Consider the following 16,177-nt stretch of genomic DNA (forward strand, 5'->3'; position numbering starts at 1 on the left):
AAGCTCCGAGGCAAAATCGAGCTTGACAGCCGGCAAGTGAACCGCGTGGTTGCACGTTAACCCATTGCAGCACCGATGGCGTCATGCCATGACCGTCGTCCATCCTGGCGCTCTCCGATTCGTGGCGGATCTGGTCCGTTTCAAGATCCATTCCCTTCCGCTTCGAAATCACCGCGAAATGAGCTTCCAAACACGTGTTTCTGCATCAAGACGAGGTGCAGTTCCTTGGACGCGCGCGCTGTCCTTGCCCTTGAGCGTCGCAAACGTGGCGCTCACGCTAGTGTACACGTGGTCCAGGTCGAGCACGAGCTTGTTGGGTGCCGACGTCCACGTAGTCACGACCGCCTTGGCGCGCTCTACGGCCTCCGCGTTGCTTGGAATCGCGACATTGCCAGTAGCCCCACGACGCACGAGGTTGTACGTCAGCACGAGACGGTGGCCTGACGTCAAGGGCGCCACGGCGTGGTGCACGTCGGCAAAGAAAGCACAATAATGCAGCGCGTCCGCGCTCGCGGGACCGTCCAAACCAAATCGCTTCGTCTGGCCTCGGTGCCGGACGTCCAAGTGACCGCCCGTGTGCTCCGCCGGAAGCTGGACGAGCAGCGTCCCAAACATACCCGGCTCCTTCTCCGTGTCCTGGTGCTCGAGAAAAAAGTCGCCCGCCTCGTACAAGAGCAGCTTGTACAAGTGCGCGTCGACAGCGAACGAGAGACCGAGCTTCTCGCACGCGTCAATGGCCAACTGGTTGACGGCGGCCGTCCACGCTGGCGACAAGTGCACTTTGTCGGCGGGCGCCTCGACACTGCGACGGACGTTGGTGTCAATGACCGTGTCGTGACCACGGCCAAATGGCGAGATGCTGCAGGCGGCCTTGAGCGTCACGGCTTGCTCGGGGCACAGCGGAAAGGCAATGCGGCCGACGCCGTCGACGCGCAGCAGCGAGGGTGGGAAGGCATCGGGGAGCTGGTCGCCGGTGGCGAAAGTGCCTTCGGTGACGACGCTGTCGAGGATTGACCAGAGGAGCGTCTTGGTGTCTGCGTACTTATGCCGCTGGCGTGGTTGCTGGCGTTGTCCACCATTGTATCATCGTTCTGGACCGCATCTCCGCACTCGCGGCCCAATGCGACTATCACTGGTGTTTGTAGATATTGCTTACTGGCCACAGTGATGTCGGGGAGGTCGACGTGCTCGCAAAAGGTGGTCCTTGGCTCCAAGCAGTAAATGACGTTTGGAAGAATATTTGACGTGCCTCGACGAGGTGCCCAGAATTCAAGTAAGAGAACGAGACTACCTAGGGTGGTCCGCGTCGCTATGCACCAACACCGTTACGACGAGCTTCTGCCGAGCGTGTCAAACGTCAGGCCCAAGCCAAAACTCGGGCCCGGTGGCTTTACTCGTACTGAGTGACATGGCTCTTTGTTTCGTCAAGTGGTCTGCGTCGTAACAGGTACGGTCAAGGTATCCTACCAACCCACGCGCGTTTTGAAAACTGTAAAAGCCAATTTGCTCCTTCGTCCCTCGTGAGCTCGCATCGCCCGTCACGAAGACTGCATCGAACGATCGCCACGAGCCAGTACAAGAAGACTCTGGTACGATTAGCAGGTAGGATATGGAGTCGCCAGTAGCCAGACGTCGTTCTACGCACTCAGGAGGACCGCAGGTAGCATCTCAAACTGCCGCACGAGCCACGTGAGCTTAGCAGCGTCGCTTGCGCCAGGAAGCGCACTCCACTGGATCTGCGTTCCCTCCGAGACTACGAACGGAGCTACGCTCGGCGGCACACTGAGCGCCACGACAGAGCAGGCAATCGTGACCTTCGTTTCGACGACGATAGGTTCGAGCAGCCTAGTGTACGAGGTATAAAAGAACCGTGCAGGAGTAAATACAAATACACGTACAAGGAGCTGAGAACCGTGTCGTCCGAAATCTTGCCTTCGCCGACGTAGGTACCGTCCCATGCCGGTGCTACGAGCAAGACAAGGCGGCGGCGGTCGTTCTCGAGTACGGCCTTCTTCATGCCAAGCGCCTTGGCATCGCGGTGCAGCGCAATCGTGACTTGTTGGCACACAACGGCTTCAATCCACGCCTTGAATGCATCGATGCCAAACACGTGCTGAACGACGTCACCGTGGCACTCGATGCGCGTGCCTCGCACAAGCACCTCTACGTCAACGTATACCACATGTCACACCAAACAATAATAGGATACCCGAGTAGTAGTCCTTGCCGATGCTGAGCTCCAGCGCAGCCAGTGTGGAGAGTTGCGGGCAGACCTTCCAGCGCAAGAGCGTGTAGATGCCGCGCGTCGAGTCGCAGCGCGGTTGACAGAGACCATCGTCGAGGACACGAACAGCGGCGTCCCCCATCGCTAGTGATGCCGCAAGACCATCGAGGTAGGTCTGGAGCTGTTTCTTGAGAAGGGCATGAGAGAGCACGTTGATGAGAGTCTGGAGCGCGCGAGGACGACCAGGCGTCGCCGACGGTGTGAAGAGTGCCGGACGCTTGGCTTGGTTGCACCGTACGTGAAATTTGCGGGTTTCTTGGAGCAGCAGCGTTGCCGCAAGGTGGCATAACGACGAAGGCGCTGGCGACGCCGATACGATGCTGTCACTGGCGTCGACGAGACGGATAGTGAGCAGTTGGTGCTGGTCCATGCGCACTTGGATCTCATCGTCCTTGATCGACGACATGGAGATCGGTGCGGCTTTGGACGCGCTGCGTGACGTCGTAACAGTCGGCGTGTAGTTTGGGAGGGGAAAAAGCGTCTCGACCCACTTGGCCGATGGCAAAAGGGCCTACACCATCAATTATAGCATTTTCGAGAACGACAGGCAGACCACCTCTTGCATGAGAGTCTCAAAGGTTTCTTCGCAATAGACGGCGTGTTGGACCGCCACGAGCAGCGCTTGGTTGTGCTCTTCGAGCTTCGCGGCATCGTCGGCTGAATGTGTGAGCTCGTCGTACTCGGCGGTTTCCCTGAGTAGATATTGAGATGGCGATTGTGCATCAAAGCAAGGTGCACCAGGCTGAGACTGGTAAGGTAGGTAAGGTGTACGAGTCGAAGACCTCGGACGTTAGGGTCGAGCGCAACTCGAGCTACAGGGTTTGTTGGAGACGCCAAGAAAACATTGTCGTGCCGCAGACCTGAAGCGTGCGCTGAAGGTGAAACTCGGGCGTCGCGACCCGAACCAACCCAACGGCCGTGCGACTAAGCTACCGTGCACATGAGCTGGAGAAACCAACGTAATTTGGGAGACTACCTCGGCGTATGCCACATCGTTGATCGACATTGTCGGCGGAACGAATTTGGAGCCCGCTACGCATATCGTCGTCGTCGTCGTGTGTTCCAGGTAAGTATCCTACATGTGGCAAAACTGCAGTCGACGGCAAGGGGTTCGCCCGCGCGGAAGGGCTTGGGAATCGTGCCATGGATCGGCGCCGTGATATTCCATTTTCCGAGAAGCTACACAAGTCGAAATGAGGATATCGATGTCGGATGAGGATTACATTGCGGGTGCCCTTGAAGAAGAGTCGCTCCTTCTGCACCGACGTCTGCAGCGCCGTTGCACCCTTCGTGAGAATGCTCGCAGCGTCCGAGATTTGCGTCGCCTTCGACGTCAAGAGGTACGTCAAGTCCTCCTTCTTCGCCTTCAAGTGCGACTCCTCGCGCTGGCAAAACACCTCCTCGAGGTACTCGCGGCGCCGGAGAAGGTCGATCGTGTTGATGAGTTGGTGCAGCTCGACGGTTGCGGCCTGAAGCTCCGATACAATCGGACGGTAGTGCAAACGCGGGTCGATCACGTCGTCGTGGTGCGATGCTGCGTCATCGTCCTTGGTCGTGCTCGCGACAGAAGCTGTCTCGTCGTCTGCTGCGTCATCTGTCTTGCGCCTCTTTGCACTTCCGTTCGCCTCGGCGAGCTTGGCCTTGATGCGGCGGCGCTCCAAGTGCGCGATGACGTGTGCGTACGTCTGCGCATCCGTGAGCTCCCTACGTTGTTCGCATGAGCCGTGGATGACGCACATGGCATGGCCTACTCGACGAGTATCTCATCCCCGTTCTCTTGGATGCACTCGACGTTGGGGAACCCGAGGTCATCCGGGAAGAGTGCGATCCCGCCTTGCCCGTCGTCCTCTTGCGCCATGAGTCCGGAAAAATCTCGAGCAATTGGTTTTACGGTCCAGCGCCCCACCCGAGCATTTAGAAAACTGTAGGACTAGACGCACGCAACTTTATCACCCGAAATGCCGACGTCAATCGCAAACGATGGCAAACGCAGCGCAGACCAAGTGGAGCCGTATGAGCTGTGGTTTGATTGTACCAGTGTATGTCCCGTACTTGGCCTGACCGCTGCGTTGGTTACGCTGCGGCCGCGAACAGCGCGTTGACAATCTCGCTAACCACACGCAACTCAATTCAACTTCCTACACCCCGGACACAGCTCCCGGACGCATGTGACGAGCAACCAGAACGAATACACTCCCGTGCGCGTCCTGGTCAGTTCAGTGAAATACCGTGTTCGGCTTTTCCCGTCGCATTGGTCACGCACAACGGGCCACCAAAATACAGCATGATCTATTGGCCAAAAATATTTCGCGGAGACGCTTCATTGGCAATGCGAGCTCGATGTGCGATCATTTTAGCCAATACGAGGGTTGCTCTAAACGGCGCCGTCAAGCGCGAGTGCCCCCTGTCGCGCATGCAAAGAAGAAGGCTACTCGCCCGCGAACTGTAGGAGTTCGAGCAGCATTCACCACCGAGACGTATAATCCGACATGTTATGCTCCGAGAATATGTACAAGTCGCGGTAATATGAGGGCAGTGGGTGATCGAACGCCCCAGTACTGGCACGCGCGCTGTCTCCTGCGTGGCACCCATACAAAGTCGAGTGTCGATGATGGTTGGAGCAAGTACTGTGGGCCAGCGCACCAATGTCGTGCGTCTGGCTCGCAACTCTGATTCGAGTTCCAACATCAGCTTCGGGCGCCGTCATTGGACTTGTCTCGAGTGGCGACCCCGTCTCGTCGCTCACCACCCGCACTGGCCAGGCCGCGCTGGCCTCATGCACCTACATGCTGCCACCACCACGCCAAGATTCTTCAACGTACATTTCATTTTCCAATCGGCGATCAAGTACTACTACTGCTGTCATGAGCTTCCCGACGCTGATCCTGCACACCAACAAGGCTGGCGTGCGCACACCGCGCCATTGCAGCTTTCCGCAGTGCGCCAAGGTGGCCAAGGCCCGCGGCTTTTGCATTGCGCACGGTGGCGGCAAGCAGTGCTCGGTCGAGAATTGCTCCACGAGCGCCGTGAGCCGCGGCCTTTGTGTCGCCCATGGCGGCGGCAAACGCTGCGCGTCCGAAGGCTGCGATAAGAGCGCGCAGACGGGTGGCCACTGCTGGATCCACGGCGGCGGCAAAAAGTGCAACATCGACGGTTGCGTCAAGCGGGCGCAGAGTGGCGGCTGCTGTATCGCCCACGGCGGTGGCAAGCGCTGCAGCGTCCTCGGGTGCCACAAGGTCGTCCAGTACTCGGGTCTTTGCGTTGGCCACGGCGGGTACCGCCAGTGCACCTCCGGTGCGTGCCATCGGCGGTCTCTCGCCAACGGTCGGTGCCGGCGCCATCGCGGCGCCAACTACTGCCAGCTTTGCAGTTGCAAGCTCAAGTCGGGTGATGGCCTTTTGTGCGAGGCTCATGCAACGTTGTCGCCGATTCAGGCTACGTCGCCGACATCTTCGTCCTCATCGGAGCCGCTTTCACCAATGCTGCAGTCGCCGACATCCGTGAGCATGCTCCAGTCACTTCTCGGACGGACGTGCCTCGTCTCGGGCTGCCATCGCTTTGCCAAGATCCAAGATCAGTGCCTCCAGCACGCGACGAACGAGTAGTTCCGCCTCTAGATAACATTATATTAACTATCGACAGCTATCTATCTTGTACACGCGGCGAGATGCCTTCGCCTTCGTCGCAAGAAGCGATGCAAAGCGATGAGTATAAAACGAGGCGGTGCGAATGCGCGAGGAACTCAGTCCAGTCACCAACGACCGTCCATCAAGCGAGTGTACTGTACGCAACGCTGTTTATATCTCGACACCGTCTTGCCAACCGGCAATGTCCCACTATGAGAGCCTCTGGAGCTTAAGGCGTAGTATAAATGCGACCATTACTACGGTACCAATGGCAGTTTAAGCTTCTTGTGGTGGTAGGCACCTTCAGGTATATTTCCATCGGTGCCATCTTCCCATCGATTGCTGTGGTGTCGTATCCAGGTCCGTCGATCGTCCCGCTCTTCCTCGTGCGACGAGAAACTGGCGCCACAATCGTGCTACGCTGTGCAACAGGTGGGGCGTGTGGTCAGCAACGCTCGTCGGACCCACACCCATCGGCAGCTTCAGCCAACGGCAACTGCTGGCAAGCAACGGCATCGCCCAAACAAACAAGACGACTTCGGGATGCGCAAAAAGGAAAGTGTATGCAAGAAATATATCCGACTGCCTACACGACGCGGGACTTGACCGACGTCGCCGCCGGCGACTCGAACGCGTGGTACGCGTCCTTGTCCTTGAAACTCGAGTTGCGTTGGGCGCGGGACCGCAGGAACGAGTGCGACCGCGACGCACGCGTGTTGCGCTGGAGCTCGTCCTCCTCAGCCGCCTTGATCGCGGCTTGCTCCTTGGTCTTCTCGTGCTTAAGCTGGATCGCGCCACGCTGGTTGCTCGCAGCAAAGACGAAGAGCACAACCGTGGTGCCGATCGCAAGTGCTGCAAACGCAATTTGCGCCGTCATAAAGTTGGGCCGTACGAACGCAAGCGCCGTGTGCACGCCATAGTAGACGAGGAACGAGAGGAGCACAAAGCGGAGTTGGCAGCCACCGGGAAACACCTCAATCGCCACGAGCCACGTCGCTGTCGAGACCGAGTACGCGACGGTAAAGTAAAAGAGGAAGAGCACGACCGAGAGCAGCACCGGTGGGTCCTTGGCCTTGAGCGCGTCCTCTTCCGAAAAAAGCGAGTTTTGGAGCACGAGCGCCGCGACCGAGAGGAGACTCACAAGAGGCAGAACGTCCTTGAGCAGAGTTTTGCGACGGATCGCGTCGATCGTGAAGAAGCCCATGAGGCAGCCGAGCATCGACATGAGACCATAGTACCACTGCCACGGCGACGCGGGCGCACCGAGTGCGTTCTTTGTACCTTGGACGAGCACGCGAAGAAAGAGCGTGCCCGACGACACAAGCGCGTACATGACCTGCAACAAGATAACGAGAAGCGCGCGGAACGCGAGGTTGGGCGGGTCCTTCGGGTACATGGCGTCGTTAATGGCCTGAAGCTCGTCCAGGATATCGTGTTTTTGGCGGAGTCGGACGAGCGTCGCCTCGGCGCCCTTCTTGTTGCCGCGGCGCAGTAGCCACACGGGACTTTGAGGGAGGAAAAAGCCCGCGAGGAGGACAAGCACCGAAGGAATCGCACCGTAGATGAACTGGAGGCGCCACATGTTGATTTTGTCTTCCTTCCAGCCGACGTCGAGGAGGTGGTAGTTCCACTGATACAGCAGAAGAGACTCGACGAAGTACCCGAGCGCACTCCCAAAGACAAAGACGACGACGGCCTTGCACTTCCAGTCGCGCGTGCAAATCTCGTAGTTGTACAAGCAAATCGCAATGCTCGACATGGCAATCGCCGCGCCGAGGACCATGACGGCGACGACGACCATCGACGACGTTGTCGTCACGGCCCACATAAGCCCGACGCCCACGAGAGTCAGCGCCGAAGAGAGCACAAACGTCGTGCGGCGCCCGACGGCGAAGCAGAGACCGACGCCGAGGACGACACCCGCGAGGCAACCAATGCCGGCAAAGAGCGAGAGGTTCGTCTGAAAATCGCGCTTGGCCGCTTCTGACGCCCACTTGAAGCCCTCGTCGCCAATGAATTTGGCAAACGACTCGTTGAGCGCAATCCACTTGGTGTCGTTGACAAAACCAAGCGAGAAGAGCGCGCAGAGCAGCCAGCCGTGCGTGAAACCGCCAAAGATACCCGTAAACATCGAGATGGACGCTGCGTACTCGCCACCCGTGGACAAGGTCTTGGAGAAGCCTTCGTTGTACATCATGCGCGTCTGGATCGTGTGCATGAACGGAATTGCACTCAAAATCACAAGCGGGAGCAGCAGGAGCAGGCCCAGTAGCGAGTCGAAGAGGTACCCAAGCTCTTGGACAAGGCCCCAGCGCGCGATCGGAAGGCCACAGAGCCCGTGGAGCACGAGGCAGTACTGCAGGAGCGCGTACAAGCCTGCATACATGGCGACAAAGAAGCTCAACGACTTCATGCCCGACCAGCTCGAGAGCGACCCGACGGCGACGACGCCACCAATCGTGACACCAAGGACGATTGCGAGGTACAAGAGGCCGCGCGGCCCACGGAGCTTGTTGCCAAAGAGGATGCGTGAGAAGGTGCCGCCGAGCCAGAGCGCGACAGCGACGCCGCCGATGGCTGCGAGGAGTAGAACGATCTTGCTGAGCTCAAACGAGTACGTAAAGATGTAGTAGACGACGAGGATGTGTCGGAACTCGCGCACGGCGTATGAGAGGCGACTCGTCCACGAGATGGGCTTGTACAAGTCGGCCTCCGACTGCCACCACTTGGCCCATGAGTCCGACTTGGAGTCGTCGCCCGCGGACGTAGTGCCGAGCCAGTCGAACCAGTTGAGCACGTCCATGCGGGTCTTCGTGAAGTCAAAGCCGTCCGTGTTGAATATGAAGGGCGCGAAGAACCAGCAAACAACGAGAAGCCACACAGCGAAAGACGCGACGCCGTAGCTCTGGCCCTTCTTGCCGTAAGAGTCGAGGTTGTTGATCGTGCTTGGCGGGTTGCCCTCGCACTCGGTTTTGTTCGCGCCGTCCGGACAGAATTCTTTGAGCGCGTTGAGACCAATGTTGAACGTGCCATACAAGCCAAAGAGCACCATGAGCGCCATGAGCTCGAGCGCCTTGCGGTAGTGCGAGGCCGCGTACTCCTTGAAAAAGTTGACAAATGTCTCACGCGTGATCGCAAAGCCTCGACCGGTACCGCGGTACTTGGAGCCGCCGCGCTGGATCGCCACGTCGAAAAAATGCGCCTTGGTGCCCGTCTCGAAAATGTAAAACACAGGACCGAGTGTGATGATGAGCTCGCAAAACTGAATGACCGCTTGCCGGAGACCCACTTCAACAACCAAGGTGGCCACGAGCGGGATCGTCATGAGCATGCCAAACTGGAAGATGAACTGCGTGTTCATGACCTGCGCGAGGTGGTCGAGGTCCGACGTGACGGGAATCACGGCCTGCTCGATGTCCAGGTGCAAGGCCACGTAGAGCTTGCAGTACGCGTACACAAAGACGCACACGACCGTGAGGAAGTTGGCAATGTAAAAGCCCATGTGCGAGTAGTACATGGCGTTGAGGCGGAAAAAATCCATGCCCGCGCCCATGCGGTGCGCCTCGCGCGACAGCGACGACTCGGCCGACCCGTTCGCGAGCTTGGCTTCAAAAGCGTTGATCTGCGAGAGCGTCACGTCACGGCCCTTCCCGCACTGCATGAACTCGATGTGCGTGACCTTGCCGCCGCGAAGCGCGCACGAGTACCCCGCGAAGACGTCCTCCGACAAGTTGATGCCCTTCGAGGCCTTGGAGACACCGCCGTTGGTCATGATGTAGAGCTTGTCAAACACGTCGGGGTGGCCGTAGTGCATGCGCGTCTGGAGCGGGTTGGCCATGACGCGCTGCGTGAGCGAGACAAACACGAGCTCCTGGAGCGTCATAAAGCGCGCGAGCGACGACGCCTTGGCCGTGAAGATGTACTCCTTCATGCCGATGATCTGCACGTTCTTGCCCGTCGCGAGAAAGTTGGGCATTTTGAGCGCTTCTTCAAAGTAGTGCTCCTGGTTCATATCGATTGTCTGGATGTACTCGCCGCGCGTGAACGGCAGCGCAATGTTCTGGTTCTCGGGCTTGCCTTCTCCGACGATCGGGTGGCCCGGGAGCTCGTAACGGTAGACTTCGACAATGTCGTCGCCGTCGGCCTTGACGAGAACGCACTCGTACGAGTCGCCGACTTGCTCCATGAACGAGACGCGCCAGTTGGGGTACTTGCGCATGAGAAGGTCGATGTCGGCCGCGCGCGGGTCGTTGGACGCACTCTGCGCTGCGTAAATCTGGCACGACGTGATGTAGCTGAACTTCATGCCGACGATGTGGTCCATCTGCTCAATCTTCTCGTCGTGCGACATGCTCTGATCCGACCCAATCTCGAGCCAGCGCAAAATCTTGATCGCGTCTTCGTAAAGCATCATCCCATGGACCGTGCGCGCGAGGGTTTGGCCGCGCATCGACGCCCAGAGCCGCACCTGCGTCGGCGACGACACGAGCGCTTCTTCACGCGACGAGACTCCGAGGCGCTCGAGAAAGTTGCCCCACTCTTCCGGGTGCAGCGTGATGAGGTACTTGAGGATGCTCAAATCTTCGCGGCCAACCTTCTCCTTCTTAGCTTTGGCTTCCGCAGCCCGGAAAAGCGGGTTCACGACGACGCGGTCGTTGAGTTCCTCGAGCGAGTAGAGAACCGGCTCGTTGTAGTACGGCGTGACGACCGAGAACGAGTGCATGCTCTGAATCGCGTCCACTTGCGGAATGTACATGGCCAGCGAATTGAGGAAGAAGCTCATACGGCGTTGGGCCTCGGCGCAGCGCGGCAGAGCGTCCGCAATGTCGAGCGTCAGCAAAAAGTACAGCCGCGTGCACGCGCTCATCGCGCTCTCCGTGATGCTGACGTCGCTGCTGTCGTCGTCGGACGCGACTTCTTCGTCCACAAAGAGCGAAGAAAGCAGCGTCATCTGGTGCGTCATGTCGGATGTGAGCTGCGTAAACTTGCAGCCTGCGAGGCGCTGGCGCATCCAGTCGGACGGAAACACTTGCTGGAGCGTGCCAAAGACGTGCTGGACGCGCTCGACGACTATCGAAACGCGGTCCTGGAGCACTTGGCTCCCGACGCGGGCGTTCATCGGCAGCTCGTCCTCGGCGTCCGGCATATCGAGGAGACACGCCAGCAGATCAACCGTGTTTTCGCGGAGCTGTGGCACGTGCGTCAAATTCGCCGACCGCAACGTCTCGTCTGCGTTTGCAATCGCATGCTGAAGGCCGTCAATGATCGCAGCATCTTCGGGACCGAGCAGCTTGGTCAAGATACGCACGCCCAAGTCCAGCGCGTTGATCGTGACGTTCACGAGGCCGTCTTTTGCCAAGTCTTTTTGAATCTTGGTGCGCGACGGGCTCTTGATGCCGCCAAGGATGTCGCACGCACGCGACGTCTTGCCCGCGAGCAGAAAGACCGGGTCGTCGACCTGGCCGGACGCCGAGATCTGGTACTGCAGGATCGCTGACTCACGGTCGTCGATAAGGTCCGAGAGACGAAAGCTGCTGACGCACTCGTTCCATACGACCGAAAAGCGGAGCCGCGCTTGGACTTCTGGCGATGACGACCCCTCGGCGGTCGCAGCGAGCATGCCACGGGCGACACGCGAAACAACCTTTTGATCAAAGAGCGTAGGCGCACCCTGGAGCTTGGTCATGAATTGCGTCACGCGCGACGAGTGACCAATCTTCATGCGGAAGCCCATGAACATGCCGATGATGGCCTGGAAGATCGCGAGCCAAATCTGCGTGTCGTAGATGTACACGAGGAACGTCGGTGCCCAGAGCGCCGCAATGAAGAGCAAGTTGTGGTCCGAGTTGAGCAGCGACGACTGCGACTCGACGTGCAGCGCGTAGAGCTCGATGCTCGGGTTCATGAGCGGCATGATCATGAGCTGGAGGTTGAACACAAACTTGAGGCCGAAGAGGAGGAGCCAAAAGAGGGCGTACTTGATAAAGTCACCGAACGGCTGACCCATCTCGCGGCCAATGTACTGCGAACGCGTGCCCTGGAGAGCGCGAAGAAATGGGAGGTGCATACTACCGCAGCACATCGAAACGAGGGCGCCAAGAACCACCGGGAGCGCGTAGACGCCAATGTAGATGGGCGCGGCGCTGAGATAGTCCTTCCCGAGCACCATATCCTTCTCGTTTGGCGAGCAGATCATGCAGCAGAAGAGCGCGAGGAAGAGCGAGTGCCAAAGCAGTCGCACGTACAAGGCGAGCGCGTACATCTTGTGGCTGTAGATGAGCGCGCCGTCAATCCAGACCTGGAGCACGACCTTGAGCGCGAGAAGACCGGCGACAGAGGCTGCGATCGAGTAGAATGCGTGGAGACGCAGGTTCGAGTAAACACTCGAGAAAAAGTCGTCGTAGATGTGGAAGCCCGACCCGTTACCGTTGTTGGTCTTGACGCCGACGTAAGCGATCGCAATTAGCACGTGGAGCATGACGAGGAGGAAGAAGAAGATGCGGTAGAACGCGAGGAACGGGCTGAGCAGCGACCGGCGCTCCTTGAACGTCTTGACCTCACGCCGCTCAAACGCGCGCGCGACGTTCGTCTCGTCAAACTTGAGACACTCGGACGTCCAGAAGAACTCGTTGACGTCGTCGTAGTTGGTCACGTTCTTGTGGTCCTTGGGCTTGCCATCCTCCTTCTTCGACTTGGACGACAGCGCGGGGTTCATCTTGGCAACAACCTGGTACAGTGGCTTGACGACGTTGTTGAGGAACGCCGTGTCTGCAGGCGCCATTTCGGGTTTGTGGCCCAACGCCTCGACCTTTTCCCAGCGGCTCGCCATCGTGTGGTACAAGAAGCAGAGGCACTCGGGCATGAAGCGCAAGTTGCCGGCCTCGCCCCAAATGAGAAAGTAGAGCGCAATCTGTGCCTCTTGGCTCGCTCCCACAAAGCGCGGCTTCGTGCCGAGGAACTTGCACCACTTGGTGTAATTCGTAAAGACGGCCGAGTGGAGCTGCTTGAGCGCGTCGCGGGCCGGGTCCGCACTGCCCTTGTTATGAAGGCGCGTCTGCTTGTTCGTGAGGAGCACTGCGACATGCTCCTTCTGGTTACGCATGCTCGCGACCTGGAAGCCGAGAAGCCGCTGGAGATGCTCAAAGACACCACCATGATGACCAGAGTCCAGGCGCTTGACGCTCTTGCGGAAGTCCTGGTGCAGCATGGAAGCCCGGTGGCCAGCGCTGGGCGGCGCCATGCCTGCATCGTCGATGCTGTCCATGTCGAAGTAGTTTTCCCGCGCCGTCCGCCGGGACCCGCGGCTGACCTTCCGCCGGATCTCGATCTCCGTCATCGCGCAGGAAGGGGCAAGAACAAGACTGGTGGCCGACTGGAAATATTAATGCCAGTGTAATATTAATATTAAGGCGCCGCCAATACAGCGCGCGACATCTCATCGATTAAAATATTGGGCCGCGATTACATCCATGCCGTCCACGTAATTCCGGATAATCAGCGGTTGCGAATCCGGATATTTCGATTTCATACAAAAGCCGAGATCGACGTCGTCTAGAAATATTCATATCGAACGAGCGATCACTGCTCCATCTTCTTTCGATATTGGTGTTGGGGTCGCTTTTCTTCGTATTTTCATCGCAGTATATATTAATAGGAGCGACGGCTCGTGACTGTCGGACAGATCGCCCCCTTGTGCTGCATTGAGACGAGCTCTGTCCAGCTCGAGCACTGTGCTTGGTAGAATAAAGAAAGGCAATGGATTCCGTCGGCCCGTGTGTCCAGGGCAAGCCTTTCAGTGCATAGTATTCCCACCTTGCCAGCTGCAGAAGGTGCTCAATATTACAACCACGAGCGTCGCGAAAAATCAAAAAGGAGCACCAACTCCACAAATATGCACCAAATGTCGTGGTCGCACCCACTGATAGTGCCAGTTGCCATCTGACCCATTCGGCACTCACTTGCGGAAAGATCTCGAGTGCTTCATATAAATACGCTTTCACGTCATACGCGTGCGATAACTCTATGTGGCACGTGGATATCTTGCTAACGCCCTGATGAAGCACCTCAGCCTTACCACAGCCATATTGTTGTTGCCGTAGTGCGCCTTCGCCTAAAAAACAATGAGGTGCTCCTTTTGAAACAGGTTTGGCCAGTTTGGGGAACGAATTACATACGGTGTCGCAGCAGGGGTCTCGGGCTGTCGCACGAGGTGCGCTTTTTGGCAGTTCTGGTTTCAAAGGTCTGACGGCTGGAAATCCTCCAACGCCACGACGCCAGCTCACGACCAGCTCACGACGCCTATTCCTTGCATTAAGTGATGGCTTCTCAACACACTTGTACACACTAGTACATCGTGTTGGCCTCGTTCTCTTTGCGAAGATACCAGTAATACTTGTCGTGAAGCTGTGCCTGTAGTTGTCCGAGGAGCGGTCCACGCGCCCCATAGATGCGCCCCATGAAGGTACTGGTAGTAAATTTTCCTCGATGGATAGGATTGGATGCCCAGTGATAATGCATGAATGGTGTTATTACAATGTGATCCAAGTCATGGACATATGCGGCTGGCTGGCTGTTCGATGCTATCGATAAGCTTGCCGGTATTATTAATACGTACAATGGAAAGCCGTTGGCGCCTCGTGGCCACCATGGCGATTGCATCATTCTCACGTGCGGCGGTTGGCGACGGAAGATGACCAATGCAGCTTACCAGTGACCGTCTCCTTACCGGTACCGGTATGTGCGCCGCAGTCAAGTCGGCATGCTCCAGGCCGGGCGTGCGGCTTCCAGAGCTCTCTTACCGGGAATAGAAGAGTAGCAGCCCAGCCACAATCGCCTTGGTGTGCGTTGTCTCGCGGGACTCCTAATGCTTGGTCCACGCGCCAAAAATTTATGCCTCAATGTGAAATATCAAGTCACCCGGCACCAGCTCGGGTCGCCCAACGTTGTGCCACGTGGAGAGGCGGCAGGGAACGAGAACCCACGATGACTTCGCCGATGGAAGCTGACGCCGTTGCCGAACCTTGAAATGTATGCGCAGATGACACGGAAGACGACCAGTTCCACCATGCTTTGACGAACGATGTGCTGGAGCTGAACAAGTGTACTGTAGTTGTATGCACAGTACGATCCAAGCTTACAATCGACGTCCGCAAAACGCGTGGTTTTAGCCCATACAGGAGCCGCATCCGGATACAGACTGAGGCTCGGCATCGCTCGACGATGTCTGCTCCCACTGGCTCCTGCAAGCTCCTGAGCGGGCCATTTGAGACCTTCATTCAAGTGGCCCTCGGCTTCATTGCGATGTCTGTGCTAGTCGTGAAGCGGCTACGCGAATCACCCCGGCGCCCGCTCGGCGTAGGCCTTCGATGTGTACCTTGTTGACGGCGACGACGAGGCGCCTGCCTAGGTGTGGCTTTTTGACGCGGGAAAGCAAGCCATCGGGGCTGGCGTCGCCCATGCAGCTAACATTGCGATCGCGATCGTGCTTGTGGGCTACAGCCAGAAGAAGGACCCGGCCGACCAAGTACGATTTCGACCTCGCTATGATCCGCCTTCACGCTTCGTAGTGCGCCATGTACTTTATCAACTTTACGCTCGACACATCATTTGGCGTGCTTCTCAACTGGGCGCTGCTCCGTGGCCTGGTTCGGCTTGCAGTACTGTTGAGGTTTATGTGTGGCTTCGTCGCTCATCCTTGGCCACTGTAGCATCACTTCAAGTGGACAATGCTGCAAGTGCCTGGCGAATATGGCGACCCAATCCAAGTCCAGTGCGCTCCCTTCACGATGCGGACAGCTTTGGATGAATAACGTCGTTGTTAGGGTCTGGCTCGTCCAGCTCGCGTCCTGGCTTGGCATCATCTTGCTTACGAAAGTGATCATTGGTCGCGTCATCCTCCTTTTCCACCCAGAGCTTGAGGTGTTTGGCGACGTTCTTTTCGAGCCGCTCCGCGACTTTCCCCGCACAGAGCTAATTCTCGTCATGATCGCTTGTCCGTGCCTCATGAACGGGCTGCAGTTTTGGGTACATTGTCGTCACTTCGTGAGGTTAACCCATCGAGTCATCGTTTAGGTGCAAGACAGCTTCCTCAAGAAGAAGGCCAAATACGAGCGCGTACCAAAAGGACGGCGCCAAGGTCGCCTCACAGACGATGACGAGAAGTGCCGAGACCCTGTCGATGTCGAACTCGCTTTGTGCAAGAAGACGTGAGTTACCAAAGACCTGCACATGTCCTCCATAATTCTATGGTGTCCGAATGCGCGAAGAC

General features: G+C 57.8%; 5 protein-coding genes across 5 annotated transcripts; 2 read left to right on the plus strand and 3 right to left on the minus strand.

Moving 5' to 3' along the window:
* Positions 1-243: 243 nt before the first annotated feature.
* SDRG_16674 (hypothetical protein) lies at positions 244-1,056 on the minus strand (the record flags this gene model as incomplete). Its single annotated transcript, XM_008622892.1, has 1 exon — positions 244-1,056. A coding segment is annotated over one exon (813 nt), but the record flags the coding sequence as incomplete, so codon positions are not given.
* A 448-nt stretch (positions 1,057-1,504) lies between these two features.
* SDRG_16675 (hypothetical protein) lies at positions 1,505-4,187 on the minus strand. Its single transcript, XM_008622893.1, has 10 exons — positions 4,036-4,187; positions 3,508-3,988; positions 3,364-3,463; positions 3,261-3,316; positions 3,145-3,213; positions 3,023-3,096; positions 2,841-2,976; positions 2,210-2,795; positions 1,899-2,163; positions 1,505-1,845 (listed from the first exon to the last, which is right to left on the minus strand). The coding sequence occupies exons 1-10, from the start codon at positions 4,140-4,142 to the stop codon at positions 1,638-1,640; spliced, it is 2,082 nt and encodes a 693-aa protein (XP_008621115.1). The 5' UTR covers positions 4,143-4,187; the 3' UTR covers positions 1,505-1,637.
* A 790-nt stretch (positions 4,188-4,977) lies between these two features.
* On the plus strand, positions 4,978-5,941 carry SDRG_16676 (hypothetical protein). Its single transcript, XM_008622894.1, has one exon. It carries the CDS (start codon positions 5,071-5,073, stop codon positions 5,887-5,889), a length of 819 nt encoding a protein of 272 aa, XP_008621116.1. The 5' UTR covers positions 4,978-5,070; the 3' UTR covers positions 5,890-5,941.
* Positions 5,942-6,447: 506 nt separating this feature from the next.
* On the minus strand, positions 6,448-13,289 carry SDRG_16677 (hypothetical protein). Its single transcript, XM_008622895.1, has one exon. It carries the CDS (start codon positions 13,244-13,246, stop codon positions 6,497-6,499), a length of 6,750 nt encoding a protein of 2,249 aa, XP_008621117.1. The 5' UTR covers positions 13,247-13,289; the 3' UTR covers positions 6,448-6,496.
* Positions 13,290-15,082: 1,793 nt separating this feature from the next.
* On the plus strand, positions 15,083-16,177 carry SDRG_16678 (hypothetical protein). Its single transcript, XM_008622896.1, has 6 exons — positions 15,083-15,264; positions 15,317-15,433; positions 15,477-15,566; positions 15,618-15,679; positions 15,732-15,933; positions 15,982-16,177. The coding sequence occupies exons 1-6, from the start codon at positions 15,130-15,132 to the stop codon at positions 16,117-16,119; spliced, it is 744 nt and encodes a 247-aa protein (XP_008621118.1). The 5' UTR covers positions 15,083-15,129; the 3' UTR covers positions 16,120-16,177.

Source organism: Saprolegnia diclina (genome assembly GCF_000281045.1).
Source record: "Saprolegnia diclina VS20 unplaced genomic scaffold supercont1.145, whole genome shotgun sequence".
NCBI classification, from domain to species: Eukaryota; Oomycota; class Saprolegniomycetes; order Saprolegniales; family Saprolegniaceae; genus Saprolegnia; species Saprolegnia diclina.

Bases quoted from the DNA above. Each gene is read 5' to 3' on its own strand.
- SDRG_16675 (XM_008622893.1), bottom strand. From the start codon at position 4,142: ATGGCGCAAGAGGACGACGGGCAAGGCGGGATCGCACTCTTCCCGGAT. The intron at 2,977-3,022 runs GTGCACCTTGCT...ATATCTACTCAG, and splicing joins ACCTTACCAGTCTCAGCCTG to GGAAACCGCCGAGTACGACG. The intron at 2,164-2,209 runs GTATCCTATTAT...ACGTTGACGTAG, and splicing joins CGGCAAGGACTACTACTCGG to AGGTGCTTGTGCGAGGCACG.
- SDRG_16676 (XM_008622894.1), top strand. From the start codon at position 5,071: ATGCTGCCACCACCACGCCAAGATTCTTCAACGTACATTTCATTTTCC.
- SDRG_16677 (XM_008622895.1), bottom strand. From the start codon at position 13,246: ATGACGGAGATCGAGATCCGGCGGAAGGTCAGCCGCGGGTCCCGGCGG.
- SDRG_16678 (XM_008622896.1), top strand. From the start codon at position 15,130: ATGTCTGCTCCCACTGGCTCCTGCAAGCTCCTGAGCGGGCCATTTGAG. The intron at 15,265-15,316 runs GTAGGCCTTCGA...GCGCCTGCCTAG, and splicing joins CACCCCGGCGCCCGCTCGGC to GTGTGGCTTTTTGACGCGGG. The intron at 15,680-15,731 runs GTGCGCTCCCTT...CGTCGTTGTTAG, and splicing joins GGCGACCCAATCCAAGTCCA to GGTCTGGCTCGTCCAGCTCG.